At 31.6% G+C, this 18,232-nt stretch overlaps 2 protein-coding genes across 3 annotated transcripts; one reads left to right on the top strand and one right to left on the bottom strand.

The window, feature by feature from the left end:
* Positions 1 to 6,812: 6,812 nt before the first annotated feature.
* Positions 6,813 to 8,431, bottom strand: LOC125066271 (ras-related protein Rap-2c). Its single transcript, XM_047674292.1, has one exon. The coding sequence runs from the start codon at positions 8,098 to 8,100 to the stop codon at positions 7,555 to 7,557; it is 546 nt and encodes a 181-aa protein (XP_047530248.1). The 5' UTR covers positions 8,101 to 8,431; the 3' UTR covers positions 6,813 to 7,554.
* An 840-nt stretch (positions 8,432 to 9,271) lies between these two features.
* Positions 9,272 to 18,232, top strand: LOC125065217 (phospholipid scramblase 1). Of its 2 annotated transcripts, XM_047672724.1 has the most exons (6): positions 9,272 to 9,521; positions 10,801 to 11,136; positions 13,694 to 13,959; positions 14,392 to 14,616; positions 17,243 to 17,404; positions 17,803 to 18,232. In XM_047672724.1, the coding sequence occupies exons 2-6, from the start codon at positions 10,806 to 10,808 to the stop codon at positions 17,860 to 17,862; spliced, it is 1,044 nt and encodes a 347-aa protein (XP_047528680.1). In that variant the 5' UTR covers positions 9,272 to 9,521; positions 10,801 to 10,805; the 3' UTR covers positions 17,863 to 18,232. The 2 variants fall into 2 exon arrangements, with proteins under 2 accessions (XP_047528680.1, XP_047528688.1); XM_047672732.1 differs by lacking the exons at positions 9,272 to 9,521; positions 10,801 to 11,136 and adding an exon at positions 12,655 to 13,044.

Raw genomic sequence — 18,232 nt, 5'->3', positions numbered from 1 at the left:
ATATGATAGTGAATAGAAAAATGGAGGTAGAGGAAAAAACAACGTCAGTGGCACACGAAGCTTCCAGTCAGATCATGACCACTACAAGAGTAATCGCGGTTACAGTACGAATATAATGTATTAAATTACTGAAAATAGATAAAATAAATAAAGGTTAAATAAAACTAAAATAATTATTGTTATTAAATATGTGTATGGAAAGTAAAATTATAAATGGAGAATATTTAATCTGCACGTGAAATAAATAACACACTCTTACATATCCATGATTTAAAATACCAACCAAGCTATTATACAACTTCGTAACAAATAAACCAAATTAAAAACAAAAATTCTACAACCAACAAATGAAAAACAGAAAAAAAAACGGTCGTTAGTTGTTTTCCTAGTTTACCTACGGGAAAAGTCTGGATTAACGAACAGAAATAATGTTTTCACGTCAAAAATAATGACTTCGTACGAAAACTCTTATTGCAAATCGAATTAAGTATTAGTTTTCACTTGTTTTTTGGTTTAGAATATATAATATCTGCCCCGGCTTCGATGCTATTTATTAAAACAAAATGAGCAAATGAACGCTTGACGTATTGAATACGGATTTTTAATTCATTTGTTCTACTTACATAATATTTTGATCAATAACAAAATTGTTCATATTATATTCTATTCTATTATATATTATATTATATTTAATTCATAAACGAACACATTGCGGTACGTGGTTAGGCTATTTTACGTTTAAAACAATGATAAATAATTAAAAACATAATATCAAAGGTTTTTATTTTACATTTAAAACAGTTTGACAATATTTTAAAAGAAATTTTAAAGGCAAATTTTGACCTCTCCTTTCATACTTTTTTAACGACTTCCCGTAAACTAAACATAAACTAAATACACCCATTGCCGTGGAAGTATTTGATAGAAACAAGACACCAGCGCCCGCATTCATTGTTCCCTGAGAACATTCGAATCATGAGAACGGAGGGCTATCAAAAGCATTCGTGTTCATGCTAGCTGAATAAATAACAAATATTAGTTACTCACACATCCATAATATTGACCAATGAGTTTAATTATTTTACTCGCTATAGAAAATAAAAATAAAAAACCCAATTGATTTAAAGTTATTGTTTTAACATTGCATCAAAATAATATCTATTTTGTTATTGCTCGACGTTACAATTTCATTGCAACGCCAAAGGAGCGAGTATTTTTATTGTTATGAAAGCATTTAGAATAATATTACCTAACAGATAGGTGAAGTATGAAACGAATGCAGAGCGTACGTTACATTTATTAATAGCCGTCTACGCCCCACACGCAGCAGTGGCGACTGGCGAGTAGAGTAGCACGAGAGACGCTGCTGTTCGCTGCTATCCTTGCCCAGCTGTACAACGTGTAATTATGCTTCCAACTCATTACTCACTCCGAATTAATAAACTACTCTATTACTTCGATGTAGCCATACTTACTTTTTAACCGGCTATAAAAACGGTGCTCTGTTGCAATCGTGTTTTTTTTTATAGACAATTTGTATAGACTTTCATTGGTCATCTATTAATACTCACAGGCGGGTTATAGTTTATAAAATATTAAGTTACCATTAACGTAATAAAATAAGAATTTTGAGACGAATTTAAAATTATCTATAATATGTTATATAATTATTTAAATATAAACTGAGTATCAACTACTTACAAGCCTAGCCTGATCTCCACTTGTAGGGGTCGTTAGCATACATTTATAGTCTATCCCAACCACAGGAGTAAAGAAAATAACTTTAACATTGAATTAAGATGGTATCATTGGTCAAGAGATCTTAAAAAATGTATGATATTCATTATAGAATCGTGAAAAAATGGCGTCATCAAAATCGACGAAGTTGTTATTGGAATTCTTAATTTGAAATAGTGTTGTATTATCAATAAAGATATATTAGTCAAGAACTGTTTGTCATGATACAGCAGAGCTATTAGCAGATCGCATGGAATATGTAAATCTAAGGTTTGTTTATCTCTACTCCTTCTTAGATTGGAATAGGCTATAGACAGTTTACATCGAACAGTCCTGTAATTATCCTAATGACATTTTCGAATTTATTACACTCAAATTAAGCACATGAAATTGACAATTAATTAACAATAAACAAGAATATGTTTATTGTAAATATCTAAAGTATACTAAAAACTTGTGTAAATAATTCAATTTGAGATCGATAAGATATCATTATGAAATAATGACGTCATTAGCCTATAGCGTAATACATTTTAGCTAGCGTCGGTTTCTCCGAATTGTAAATAAAAAGAAATATCCGTTGATTCATTATTATCGTTTTCAAAGACATTAGTGATATAAAAATGAAAATATAAACGTCATACACGTACATTTAACGTAACATATTTGTATCATATATTCAAGTCAGTCAAAATTTAAATGAATTGTAAATGTATTGATTAAACATCATTTTTTGTTGCATTAATCTTAATTCTCGATTAATATATTCTCATTTAACATATTTATCAATTAACTAAGAAATCACCAACACACACACGCAGAAGGTATTATAGTACTTCTCATGTAAGTTTTTCGTCTCAGCCCTTTGCGATTCAAATCTCGAATCTCAAGATCTGCCATGATCTAGCCATCAGAACATCAAGTCAATTATAGATTTGATTAAAACAGCAACATTAAAAAAAAACTCGACAGTTCAATACAATCAAATAATTACAAAATATACAATTTAAATTTAATGTATATTTAAATAATCAGAAAAATAATTACATAAACAATTCAAATTTAATGGATATTTATTCGCAATGTAAAGCACCAAAATGAACTCATTGAAATTTCAAATGACCGGTTTTTGGCAAGCGATTTATAAACGTTGCAGTACCTTCGACATCTAGATTCTATAATAATCAATGAATATCTGCATTTAACAATATGCCGATGTAATTAAATCGTATTAATAAAGTAATATTCCGTTTCGTCATTTGTAAATTAATTAACAATAATTGATTGCGGAAACATATGACCTGTATAGATAATTTTTATTTTCTTCCTTGTATAAATAGGTATTAAATATATATGTTGTAGGTACGTACAATAGTATATTAATAATATGATAAAAACATTTAAGGAAACACAATTTAATAAACTAATTTATTGTATATTTTAAATATATAGTTTTCAAATAAAAAAATGTTAAAAATTTCATATGAAAATGTTGTACTGCCATTGCGTCTACGCGTACAAAGTGAAGTAGGTAAAAAATTTATTACAAACATTTGTACTGATAAAATATTGATGACCACGGACTAGCAAGCATCAACATTGACAGTTTTCTTTACCTTCATTATCCTTTATTATAGGTAGTTTATTTTCCGGTCGTGACGAACATTCGCAAGTCATTGTTATACCTAATTTTCTGACTCTGCTGCTTCCAACGTCGACGGCGACCCGATGATTCTCAATTTGGAAAACATTATACGTAGTCATAAATTTTATATTAACCTAAGCTGCCAGCCACTTAAGTAGGGATAAGGCTTTGTAAAATATGGCCTACGTATCACACAGAGTACAGTATTTTCGATATTTCGAGTGCCATATAACAATACTATAAATTTCTGTATAACGGTTTGATACGGAACTGAGCCAGTGTAACAAGCACGAGGAATGGAACATCTGACATCCCATGGTCGGCACTGCATTTCTAGTGCAAGATAATAATAGTTGATGTTTTTATTTACTGTGTTTTTATGTCTGTGGTCCTATACAAATAAAATAAAATCAAGAAGTTGCTAACAATGCTAGCTTAAGACAAAAGTGTCTTACCTATTTTTTTAAAGTGTAACTAGTTTACAGAAAACAAACATACATTCAATTTAAATTTGCAACTTGTAAACTGTAAAACTGAAACATCTTTCTAAGTTCACAATATTACTTAACATCGAAATATTCGATTTTAACCCTATATCGGGCCTATTGTTATTTTAGTTTACTTACAAAAAGCTTTAAGCTAGAATTTAATGTTTCAGAACGTTTTATTTTATTAAAAATGAGTCATTAATAAAATCACTGATCTAAAAAAAACATCTATTCATATTTACCTACCCACGTTACGCTTTCACATTTGAGTGTTACCAGTGTTAATATTACTTTATAATATATATAATATATAATAATAATAATGTGGTTTGGTACGAACGTATAATTAAAATAATAAAAACTGCCACTTATCGGCTTTAAACCGCTGAAAGGGTGGAAAGGACGAACAGCTGAATACTAATGTAAAGGTACAATGAAACTCGATTACATCTGAATGAATAACAAGTTACGAACTCAAGTGCATCTTATTATTATGCATATAAGAACGTCCACTGTATATTCTCGCTAAGAAATAATTCGTGTTTTGATGTGTTATTCATATGAAAAGAAAATTGCAATAGAATAATGTAAGCTGAATCACTCAGCGAACAGGACACGGCATTGATTATAACTACTTATCTTATCTCTAAGGTCTTTATTATTTCTTTTACAATTGTCAAGATAAAATAATGTTTTCAAACGAAGATATTACCAGATTTTCTTGTATTTTTCGCACTCAATAAAAATCAAGTTTTTTTTTAAATCTACCTACAATATCAGTATTCATTACGTAAAAACTCGTTATTAAATCGACATTTAACCTAATTTTATTGAAGACAAAATTAACGTAATAGCTTCAAGCAATTTTAGCAAATCAAATATCGTTAGCTCCGCAGTCCGCTTCGTAAAAAGGCCTTGAAACTTCATAATAGAACTATATTTTCTCTTTCTCTGATAACAATTTTTTCTCCACGCATATGAAATATTTTAAAAGATCAAAGGTTTGAAATAAATATACAACGCGGTATTTGCTGTGAGCGCTGGTAAATTGGCTTTATCTGGGCCGGTAACGGAACCTAAACAGTAGTAGAGCTCAAAATGACTGAGTAACTAAACCATGACCTTCACTTTATGTGCTCTTTAACAAGTGATTCTAAAGCTTAACATAGACCAGTTAATAAGTGTGTTAAGTGCATTGCGTTTTCACATATCTATATGATATTTGCAATAAGTACAAAAATAATACAAAAATAATAAATAGATAAAAAACACTACAAGAAATATTTTGAAACTTTCTACTAGACAAAAATATGTTTTAAAAAAGACACGTTACACGAACGATTCGTTCCACGCCTTATGCTGAAGGGAAAATCTAATAATACTTTATAATATGGTCTGTTAATTTACAGCAATAACGAACCAGTTAAGTATTGTATGGGCAAAGATGGTTGCGTACATCGTTACGGTCCAACAGACGCTTCACGCTACCATTTACGAGTATGCGTTTCCATCATTCGTACTAGCCCGCGATAACTTTACACAGCGAATCCCGTTATATACATGAAATCGTCAGCACATAACAACTAAGCCGAAAAATCATATTTCTGTTGTTTTATTTGATAAATAGAAAGGCAACGGCTTCCCTGTCCCTACTAGTCAGACAAGAAATATTAATCGGAAAATAAATTCCTTGTGCCTGTAATGCTTAAACATTGCTATTTGGCGTTAGAATATTGTGTTATAGATACATTTTTATCTCCAGACAAGTTTGCATTACACAAAAAATAAGTCTATCGCTATATTTTACGAAAAATCCAATTCACGCTTTGTTGTGGGTTTTTTATCAAGTAGAATGTTCCATCATCACTCATGATTGTGAAAACCAAATCGACTTGTCAAACAGCAAAATACACATGACTCATTTAAGAAGGAAATGTTGTTTATATCTTGTATTTAGTAATTATACATAAATGGCCATAAAAAGAGGATTGATACAAATTTAATTAATATAAAAAAAATAAAAAACATTAAAATACCTAATTCCTTTTCAAAACAAATTATTAATTTGATTCTTTTCAGATATTCTGCCATAAAGAATTAACTTACTATGATATATTTGTTTTTAATTATTTATTTAACAATGATCATTGTTAATATTTATTGCAATATATAAAATGATAGTAGATCTGCCAATCAATCATTTTTGTAACCTTGAAATCACTTTGTTATCACTTAGATAATAAATATAAAATATTTTTGCAAGGATTGTAGTTATATATATTTCAAACTAGATATGTTTCAAAAAACAATATTAACAGGCTGTAAGCAATAATCTATTCACTTGGATTAAATTTGATATAAGTAATTTAGCAAATTAAATATGTAATTGAAACATTCAGCAAAAGCAGTTATAGAACAGTAAAAAAATTTAAATATGGAACATATATGTAATGGAATTTCACCTAATTTAATAAAATTGTATACTTTTTCGAAATACTTACACATACCCACAATATCATCAATTACTCGGTAGATATCATTTATAAAAAAGGATTATAATTTTATATATTATTTATAAATTAAAAAATCCGAACTGAACTTTGTATGAGTTTGAATTGTCCTTTCATTGTCAGCAATATAAAATGTATGACAAAATATCTTCCTGTTATTAAATGTGTGTACATTGTTGTGGCCAAATATAGTTTATGATATGGAATATTTATGTTATTTGTAAATGACAAATTCAAAACTAATTTAAGTATGATTTTAAAGGATGTAAGCTTTAAATAGTTTATAAAATTCATAAAATAAACAAAGATATCTAATACATAATGCAACTCAAAATGAAGCATTACGAGGCCACATATTGTAAATATATTACAATATTCGGTTGAAAGTAAACAAATTGGTTACCTTAAGTCTGAAGAATAAAACTTCACTAGTCAATCTCCCACTTAAAACTTTTATTATAGATACTTTGTTATATGTATTATCACAAATCCTGGTAGACTTTAAAACACAATCACGCAACTGACAAATCATTGTCTGCATTTTCTTGATTACTGATTTCTCATATAAACATAATTTACACAATACACAATCTGCAATATGACTTAGTGTAAAATCTTACTCAGCGCACTTCACTCTACACAATCATATAAGATTATTGCATATTTGGATGGCTTTTTTATTCTCTAAAACCGTCCTTGTCCTTCCACATCATTAATCTCATGAAATTATATACAAAGTTGACTAATATTACTTTACATTACAATTGTTACAGCTGCTTAGAAATTCAATACAGCTTTCGATTCCACCTTTGATTTTGAAGACCAATATAAAATTAACCATGATCTTTTAATGAAGCTAAAATACAATGTTCCAATCAGAACATAGAAATTAACATTTTGTTTATTTTGTATGATAATGGTTACCGCGGGAGTATCTACCAGTACTAAAGTATGAAAATATAAGATAAAGCACCTCGATTGGACAATGGTATGTATCAAAGATATTAACAACGTGATATGACGCGCATCGCGACCGCCGAGAGTCCAGCGATCAGGGCCGGCGCGCCGCCGCCCAGGCCCCGCTGGAGATTTGCGGCCGTCAGCCGAGGTGGGCTCACTCCCTCCTCGCCCTTGCAGTCTTACGAGAAATAAATGCCACATTACACACTAAATATTAAAGCACTGTACAACAACAATAAGTTTTCTTTTCCTTTTCAGGACTAACGTTCATTTCACGCACTATTTCGGCGAACATTTCGTTGACGTTGGTACGGCTTTTCGCCGATGCTTCCACGAATGGGCAGCCCCACATTTGCGCGAGGGCCGAGCCCTCTGCCTGCGATACTTCGCGTTGGTGTTCCAAATCGGCCTTGTTGCCCACTAGCAGTATGGGCACACGTTCCGATCCCTTGACGCGCGTTATCAATTCCTTCATTGGCTTGATATCTTGGAAAGTCTGATGATTTGTTAATGAATATACAACTACAAATCCTTGGCCATTCTTTATGTACAAATCTCGCATAGACGCGAATTGTTCTGTGCCGGCGGTATCCAATATTTCTAAAACACATGGAGAGTTATCTACTTCGATTTCTTTCCTATAGAAATCTTCTATGGTGGGGTCGTATTTTTCCATGAAACATCCAGACACAAACTGTACGGTCAAAGCACTCTTCCCGACCCCACCCGAGCCTAGCACGACGACTTTGAATTCGCGCATTATTGTGTTGTATAAATCACACTTGCCAGTCTTCTACAAACGTTTCAGAAACGTATTCTCACTTTGTGCTATAAAAATGTCATTGCTATGTTGGTTAATGACTCACTCGGATGCGATCACTAAGAAACGAACACATAAAGAATGTTAACTAAATGATAAACAGGGACGCCATTTTAGTTAGATGAGTGGCAAAACAACTTTGATTGCATCGCGGTACTCTTCTATTCACTTTACACTCGATAGTACAAACACGGAAGCAACATCTATCCAACTGACTCGCTCTTTTCTAGAATTGGCACCAGCAGCAGGTTGGTCAATGCACTCTATTGCAATGAAACGGTTTGATTGGTGAATGGGAATATTGTCAACCGGATGCTAGTGTTGCCACTATTATGAAGTATTGTATAATTTTAGGGAGAAATCTAACAGTAAGCATTATCTTAACAGGATAATATTTACAATTTTATCGCTTTAATAAACGATAATAATATAAAACATGGAATATTTAAAATAAAACTGTTGATTATCCAATTCATTGCAGAAAATTTACTGAATTCATTATTTTTAAAATTTTCAATAATTTATACAACAGTAATACTTCAATATCTTTTTAAATTATATAGTTTATATTTGTTTTTTATTCTGGTCTGAACTTGTATAAGCTTATTATTACAAATATTTATATTTTCCATCTGATAAGGAAAAGTAAATGTTCAAGCAACACTTTACAGGAAGCTCATATATTATGTTGTCTATACTGAATTTCGTTTAGAAATAATTTTAATTCTTTTAAGAGTAATTAAGCTATTATTATAAAATAATTTATGGGTATAGTTTTTTGTATATAAATTAATTATTGCTTATTTTATGTTCAAAAAACACAACACATTTTGAAACAGATAATAAAACTTGTAAAGTTTAGATTATCACCGAATAGAATAAATTTAGACCAAACCAACCAACTATATTAATTGTATTCGGTGTATTGAGAATATAAATACAAATTGTTAATGCATAAATATAAATTAAAAAAATACAAGAAATGTCATATAATAATAAAAAAGAGCATTGGAATTAAAATTGAAAAAAATATTTGGTAGGTGTTTTGTCTTTGGTTCGGCACTAGCTTTTTATTTTGAGGTTTTTCGGTCCTAAGTTTTCTATTTATATTTACGTCATACGTATAAAAGTATTGTTAGGTCATAATTCGTCGTTTCGCCGGTGGATAATTGTAGATACTAGATTTATTTTAGGAAAAAGCGTAAACTAAAGACAGTCTTACTTTGTATTCTTATTAAATTAATTAATGTAGATCTCAATTTAATCATATTTCAATAAGTGAGTGTTCTGCGGGATTGCAAATGTTCTTGGTCTTTACTGTTTGAAATCGAATTTTTTTGTACCAATTCTCCACCTAAACTGTAAGTATTAATACAAACTTTTGATTTATGTGAATTCAATATAAACATCGTAATGCTATATACTTTACATAAATTACTAGAGACCCAGTTTCGCTATTTAATATGGTTAATTTGCGTGAAGATAATTATGTAGGTAAAAGTGCAATAATTATAATTATTAAAATATTCTAAACATTCTAAAATTTCTAAACATTTATAATGTGCACTTTTTTTTATTTTTTTTTATTTAGAAAAATATGACTAAACAAACGTTTATACTAATTTTTAATTAAATTTTCCAGTCGCCGAATAGTTGGTTTTATATTGTATTGTAAGTTGCAAATTAAGTTTTAAAAAACCTGGTTAATATTAAAATTCCTACATATTTTTAGTTGATATAAAGTAACAATATACAATAATTAAATTTACACTTAAGAAATCCATTTTATAAATTTTATAAATTATAAATATATATATCGAAAGAATAAGAAAATTAACCAAGGGTTTCAGTTTAAAAGATAATGTCTGTATAATTTTAATTGAAATGTTCAAATTTATTATAATTTTAAACAAGCATGGCTTATAATAACTATTAAGCTAGATCTTTGCTTACTAGAGTTGGCTAGAAGTACATTTAGAACTTTAATTTTTAACACAAATACTTTAATTTATCTTTATTTCATAATATTGTACATTGTACTCTAGCCGAGTTGTGTATCTATAATGAAATTGGTGAATCAGGGTTTCACGTGACTAAGCATTACAATAAAAAACACATCAAAATATTCAGAAGGTTGAAATCATGTATGTGTATATAAATGACACTATATAATTATTCTTTGAAATATAAAACGACAAAAAAAAAAATTATAAGTACCATGGCTTTTATTGTTAATCATGTAATGTGACCTAGTGTATTTACAAGCACAAAGCACATAACTTCAAAAGAGATCAGAATCAAATGGGTGACTTTCAACATCATGATAAACTGTGCCTGTTATTAGAACTGCAGAGAGGACAAGTTTCTGTATATATAATTCAATGTATAGATATAATTTATATCTTTTCTTGTAGAGCACATTACACATACCGAAGGAGCAATTATTTAATTTAATTTTCAATTGTTTGTACAAATATATATTGTACTTGACTTGATTTGTAATCTTTACTACTTCTAATATTTGTATCCAGGAGATAATAATGAGTTTCTAAGTTTATTAGTTATCAATTGTCTTACTGTTAAATGTAATTAAGATTGTAACCATATTACTAACTAAATATATTTTATGTTGCTTTTCAGAAATCATGTCACACAAGCCAACCCCGTACAGTCCAAACTTCCCTCAGAGTCAAGGCTATGGTCCTCCACCAGAGGTTGCAAAGAGCAATGAAAATTATCCAATGCAACCACAGGGCGGTTATCCCGGTCCTCCGCCTGGACCAATGCTCCCACCAGGTGCTCAGCCCCTACCTGGAATGCAGACAGGCTTTCAACCTGGATTTCAGCCAGGGTTTCAGCCTGGATATCAGCCCGGATTTCAGCCTGGCTTCCAACCTGCATATGCGTCTGGTTATCCTCATCCTCAGCCTGGCTATCCACCACCAGTGATGCAACAGCCTGCTCCACAAGGCCCAGGTAATAACATGACTACAGACTATATTATATACATATATAAACTTTTTACTTGTGTTAACTACTAATCGGCCAACATGAGGATATTGATAGAGGTGTCTTATTCTTAAACCACCAAAAAGCTGCAAGCATTTACAGACAGTAATCAAAATAGTATTCGTCACTTGAATAGTAAATTGGATCCAAGTCAGTTACGACACCAAATGCAGTATTATAAGTAGGTTCATAGTAGTAATCAGGTTATAAAACATTGAATATTCACACTCATATGAGCTGTTGATTGGTTGAGTAGTCTTTTAAGTCAGTTTCATAAGTATGTCATCAGATTTATTAGTAAGGCAATGTAAACAATAGTAATAATGTTAATGTGAATTAATGAACCTTTAAAGTTAGTAAGTGGTTAATAATTTTGAAGATGCAATAATTAATTGTCCAATCAATCACGGACCTGCCACAATCTTATTTTCTCAGTGGTCAGACATTAACAGGGCCTCATAAATACATGCTAGTTTTGTACACAAGATAAGAATGTAACCAAGTGCATCTCATTATCGAAATATTATGTAACACTAGTCGGGTTAGTCGACTGAGACAATTTGTCAGAAGTTTTGTCAGAAGACAATCAAGACAGACAGAGAAAATCGGCTAGGTATCACATAAACAGTGTAGTTTAAAATCTATATATATAAAAGTGTAAAGCCGCAGGTTTAGCTACTAACAGTATTAAAAATCATAACATACATACATAAGCAGCCCGTAATTGTCCCACTGCTGGGATAAAGGCCTCCTCTCCCTTTGAGGAGAAGGTTTTTTGGAGCATATTCCACCACGCTGCTCCAATGCGGGTTGGCGGAATACACATGTGGCTGAATTTCGTTGAAATTAGACACATGCAGGTTTCCTCACGATGTTTTCCTTCACCGCCGAGCACGAGATGAATTATAAACACAAATTAAGCACATGAAATTTCAGTGGTGCCTGCCTGGGTTTGAACCCGAAATCATCGGTTAAGATGCACGCGTTCTAACCACTGGGCCATCTCGGCTCGTATTAAAAATCACCAGCTCATAATATATATTCAAGAAAAATTTACAGTCAATACCAAGTTTTTTTTATTAATGATTTTATCGTTTTTGATGTGTAACATCTTCCCTCTCGCTTTTCTGCAATCTGTGGGAATGATTTCGTGAAAAGGGACGGAAGTGTGTAACAGGAAGCCGGGAAAGCGCACGCTATTTGATTTGACTATTTGGTTTGAAAAATACATAATTTCTAATAAACATATTGGTTTCGACACTTTCGGTTGAAAAAATAAAAAAGTACCGCGTCGTATGTTATGTTTATTTCATAACGTATTTTCTTGGATTTGTCTTGATATTGTCTTTCGAATCATTTAATTGTAATGACAACGAGATAAAGATGTTTACTTTGGAAACACTTTAAGACCAGTATCGTTGATAGGTAATGTAATTGCATTACTGTTGTCTTGTCAGTTTATCGTGTGTATTTATTCACTCCTTAATAAAAGTTTTATAATTGTATTTAAAAATCTATAATTCATATTCATAAAAATAATGCAAAATATAAAAAACAACGTCAATAATAATTTCGATATATTGAGCGAAGAGATATCATCAAATGAAACAAAATTAACTTCTGACAAATCAAATAAAATTACAAGATATTTAAAAAAGAAGTGTTCGAAAATTTTTATTTTGAAAAATAAGAGTGTTTATTTCGAAACGTTAACAGTGGCCAGCGCCAAAAGGACGGTTCATAGATTTTATAGAAAACTTTTTGAAAATCGTTCGCAACGATATGAAATATTATTGACGGACGAAGAAAGGAGGTTGAATAACGTTTTCGATTATATAAGTGTGGTGGAGGGAATCTAATTGTTGTTTTGTATCGGTAATGTTTACATTAACGCATAATATCTAGGTTAAGTCGCTTAATAACTAGTATGGTTGTTATGTACTATATATGTAATTAATATGTTTATTTATCACAAGGAAAATTAGATGTTTAATTTATGAAATGTATATCACAACAGTGTAATCCAAAACTATGATATCATTGAAACATAATGCCACAGATACTATTCAACTGAATAATTTAAATGAAAAAAAAAAAATGCATGCATACAAAGACCTTTTGAAACTTTTTGCATTGTGGGCCACTTGCGGGAATATCCCTAGAACTTTGGGTGTCTTCACATGTGTAAACCTCTCATCCATAACGTTCCGTTCACACCAAGGCCTATGATGTACAAAAGTACACTACGTTCCTCCCAATCATAACGCCGTCTTAAGTCGAGGTTCGACCTCACAGCGCTTAGGATGCTCAAAAAGAAATCAGATAACTCAAACGCAGTACCACCAACGGGGGTCAATTGTAGACCAGCCATACAAACAAATAAAATATTCAAAACAAAAATAAATTCGTTCCAGCCTTTTAATGACACACTACACACTTTCAGAAGAATTATATTTTATACATATAATGTAAATTCAATCAATTTTATACAGCTTTTTTGATTTTGTCATAAAATAACTTTCAGGTGGATGGATGACTATTCCGCAAGGGCTCTCGAACTGTCCGCCAGGCTTGGAATACCTATCTATGATTGATCAACTCCTCGTTCACCAGAAGGTGGAGCTGCTGGAAGCTTTTGTCGGCTTCGAGACGAACAACAAGTATACGGTTAAAAACTCCGTCGGTCAAAAAGTGTACTATGCCGTCGAAGACAACGATTGTTGTACCAGAAACTGTTGCGGACCAATGCGTCCCTTTGACATGAAGATTATGGATAATTTCCGTAACGAGGTATTTCATTCATCAATTTGATCCTAATAACAATTTGTTGTGTATACAAAACATCAGGAATTTTAAACTGTGTTTGTATGTCCAAACGTCCAAAAAATTTGTTGTTATCCCGGTAGGGCATAAATTAGAAAAACTCTCCGATCGTGTCGCATTATGAGTATGAGGAAATAGAGAGTGCTTCTGTGTTGGCGCACACACTGCTACACTATTATGTATTCTGTGTAGTTCAGTAGTTGGCTTGTCTTCCGTGACGTTCAGTTCAGGACGATCTCAGCAGTAATTATAATTTAATCTGTCATTATTATATACGTCATATTTTATATAAACCTGTTAAAACATCTTCATAAAATATTATAAAAAATGGGTTTAATATTAAAAAAAAAAAATCCTTGTGTCCTTATTTTTGTATTTACTAAGTGGCGTTTATTACAGGTGATCCACTTACACCGGCCACTGGCGTGCGACTCCTGCTGGTGCCCGTGCTGGCTGCAGAGCATGGAGGTGTCTTCGCCCCCGGGCTCCGTCATCGGCTCCATAGAGCAGGAGTGGTCGATATGTAAGCCCTGCTATGCGATCAAGAACGCAGCCGGCGACGTAGTGTTGCGGATCAAGGGACCAGTTTGCACCTTCTCCATATGTGGCGATGTAGAATTTCATGTACGTACCGAACTATTAAATCATTCATTTATTGACTAACTAAAACCTTGAGCATACCCACCTGAATCTTAACCCAAGATTCAGGTTTGATAGACCCAAGATTGTAGTTTTAAACCCGCACCATTTAGTTTTAATGTGCTTATTTTGTATAGTTAATCTCATGCTGGGGTGGATGGAGGCATTGTTATATCTTCATAAGACTATTGGATGAACATCGCCTTTAGTTGTATTCACGGACCCGCATCGAAGCAGCGTGTTGAAACCACAAACATTCCGAAATTGTTTTGGGAGCCAATTACAGACATAAATGCATGAATCGTACTCGTATAATAAAGGTTTTTTTATAACAAATATCTGATGCAATAAGAATTATTTAAATCCGGAATTCCGGACATGTTTATTAGATTTGTGCGTTCATCCGGACAAACTCTAACTTTATTATATAAACCAAAAGGGGCGCGAATTCTACTAACAAATTGTCTCTTTATAGCAATCGAAATATATCGTAATCGTCGCGGTTCAGTTGAAGTTAGATCGAAATATAATAGGGGACGTATCGCAACCGAAATAAATAATTAGAATTGGCTCTCAGTTACATACAAGCTGAGGTTTATTTTTGTGAGAAATAGGGTAGTATCAAAACCGTTATATGTTAGTAGAATTAGTCACCAGGTTACTTGCAAAAAACAGATAGAATAACACACTTCCATGAAATTAAAAATATATTTAAAATAAATATTAACAAATCTTTGTTTATTGATATTTAGAAAAACGGTAATTAAAAAAAAACACTTGAAGTTTTCACTCGCTCGCGTTTGCAAGAAGAAATTACTAAAAATGAACGATGTTTGTGTTGATCTTGAATTGTTTATTAAGTTTATTAGCAGGTGAATGACTCTTGTTGTGTAGATATTGCATACGTTACCATGTAATTAGTTCAGAGGTCGGTACAAGATAAGCGCGCCCAAATAGTATTTATATTCGATTACTAATTAAATTAAAATAATATTTTACCCTTAATATAATTAGAATATCGAATTTATGTTATATTTATATTGATTGTCACGTTATTCCTGCTGCGTATATAATACATTAATAGCGTAAGCCGATTTTCGTCCTAGTTATGGTCTCATTTTGAAGAATTCCAGCCGTAGATGTGCAGAAAAATAAAGATTATACAGACAGATATTATTGCAATTTACTAAATAGTTACCATTTAAGAAATCATTAATTTTATTAGAGAACGGAAAAAGTTACTGGCCATTTAGAGGGCGGCGCTTTGTCTGTATAACAAAAAACAAATGTATAACGTGCGTGCAGACCGCGACAGTTTACAATGAAATTATATCAAAACAAAACCTGTCATAGATTTCGAAATTTTTAAAAAATCTGTTGAATAAATGCGATGTTTCGCGGGCAACCGACTAGAATATTATTAATATACTTAATTATATAATATAGAAAAAAAATATGGACTAAAAATTTGATGTATGATGATGGGCGGACTTATGGTGAATTGAGTGTCGCGCGCGGCTTCGCTCGCATTTTAGGGGTCGATCGGCGGGTGTTCGGTATAAAAAAAGTAGCCTATGACCATGGAGTTGAAATTCGCTTTTGAGTTCAAGGCTCATAAGAGCTTTTTAACAATACATTTTTACATACTCTGTCATTACCATTACCTAGAGTTCAATAAATTCTAATTCCACGCTTTTTTATCTTTAGTTTAATTTTGTATTTAGTAGAGTAATATGCCTTATTTATTGATGTTTTATTCGACATGAACTTAAAATTTTTTAATAGGCCAAGTTAAAAATTACGTAGGGATCTTGTTATAGAAACAAATACCGTACCCCAGGAAGGATGTATTAACTCTGAGAATTATTACGGATCGCCTATCGTTTCCACTTTTAAAACTTTATTAAATTTAAATAAATCATGAAAAGAACCCGTTTCCAAACACTTGTTAAAAATTAAGGCTATATACGGAGCGATATTATAAATAATACTATTGATTATGTGCACGGAAAGACTTAATTACTTTTATAATATCTAATGCAGTAACTCGTTCAAATGAAAATTCAAGGCATTCTTTGGAATCATTTTGTTTAAAATTTTATTAGCGTTTTTAAGTTTCACTAATGTACATACATATCTATTTCCAAAGGTTAATTCCAAAAAATACTCAAACTACTCTCGAAGCCGATTTTTATAAAACCTAAAACTATATTGTCACATTCTTCCTATAGCTTCGCTAATAAGAATCGAATTCTGGGAAGTAATGATATACGGAACATTTGAGGAAAATGTAGATTTTTAATGCATCATTATGTCTTTGATTCATAAACTGCCCGTACCTCGCCCGAAATGATGCACAATTGTTCTAGAATATTCTTCACTACATTATGTTAAAAAATATGTCATTATGTTAAATTAAATTTTAATTTATCTTCGAAAAAAAGCTAAACAATCTCATTGGTTTACCCGACCGTCATCTAAATAGTCATTGCTTTTGTTAATGTATTTAAGCACACAACGACTGTTTTTAATTTTACAATTTTGATGTTATTCTGTTACAATGTTTGCTCGTTTTTGTAACGTCTAACTGATTGGATGTTTTTTTTTTCAGGTTTATTCTAAAGATGGTGATACGAAGGTAGGTAAAATAACAAAGAACTGGTCCGGCTTGGCGCGCGAAGCGTTCACCGACAGTGACTATTTCGGCATCACCTTCCCGATGGATTTGGATGTCAGGATAAAAGCTGTTCTGCTTGGAGCGTGTTTCTTGATCGTAAGTACATTCATTGGAATAAACTTTTACGATGTTTTTTTCACTATGACACCTGTCGCTCAGTGTAGTTGTATTCCAGTGGAAGAATGAGAATGTAATTACATATACAAGGGATATTATAGACCCCAAAGTTAAGAATTTCTTACAGGGCTTATGTCATATATAGTTGCGACCACTTCTCACCAGTAGCCCCAGTAGGTATCCTGCATTCCTGAAAAAAAAAATGTTGATTATTTAATCCTTTATTGTAAATGAATGTCTAGTCAATAATTTGAGTTGGACTTGGAAAACAATTCATGTGCTAACAAATTATCTTTGTAAGTCAAATGCGGCTGGTTCGTAAAACGAACACTCGGCAACGCCGGGCTGATGATAATAATTTGTATTTATTTTTTCAGGATTTTATGTTCTTCGAAAAGTCTGGAAACCAAGAGAGCGATCGTCCTGGAATGCTATAAGTTGGAAATAATTTACCTACTCACTAAATCATACTTCTAAAGGTTATGAGTAATACTTGTTTATGAATCTCTAAAAGAATTACTGTAGTGTAAAGTCACTCAACACTATATACATGAAGTGGACTTGTATTGAAGCATTAGATTAAGGCATATATACACAGATGTGGTTGTTTACTCTAAGCACAAAGTTTTTGATGGATATACTGTATAACTTTAATCGTGCTATTGCCTTAAACATTATATTTTGCATTTTATTAGACGTAAGCCTCTACTATACGCGTGTAACTTTATTTATATATAAGAAAAAATATCCTTGTAAACTTTCTATATAACAGTGTATTGACATGGTCGAAATTATCCTGTCTGTTTA

This window comes from Vanessa atalanta, chromosome 1, assembly GCF_905147765.1.
Source record: "Vanessa atalanta chromosome 1, ilVanAtal1.2, whole genome shotgun sequence".
Classification (NCBI taxonomy): domain Eukaryota; kingdom Metazoa; phylum Arthropoda; class Insecta; order Lepidoptera; family Nymphalidae; genus Vanessa; species Vanessa atalanta.
This window is presented reverse-complemented; position numbering and strand designations above follow the sequence as displayed.

Coding starts and splice junctions, on each gene's coding strand:
- LOC125066271 (XM_047674292.1), bottom strand. CDS start 8,100: ATGCGCGAATTCAAAGTCGTCGTGCTAGGCTCGGGTGGGGTCGGGAAG.
- LOC125065217 (XM_047672724.1), top strand. CDS start 10,806: ATGTCACACAAGCCAACCCCGTACAGTCCAAACTTCCCTCAGAGTCAA. Junction 11,137..13,693: donor GCCTGCTCCACAAGGCCCAG/GTAATAACATGA, acceptor AATAACTTTCAG/GTGGATGGATGACTATTCCG. Junction 13,960..14,391: donor TGGATAATTTCCGTAACGAG/GTATTTCATTCA, acceptor CGTTTATTACAG/GTGATCCACTTACACCGGCC.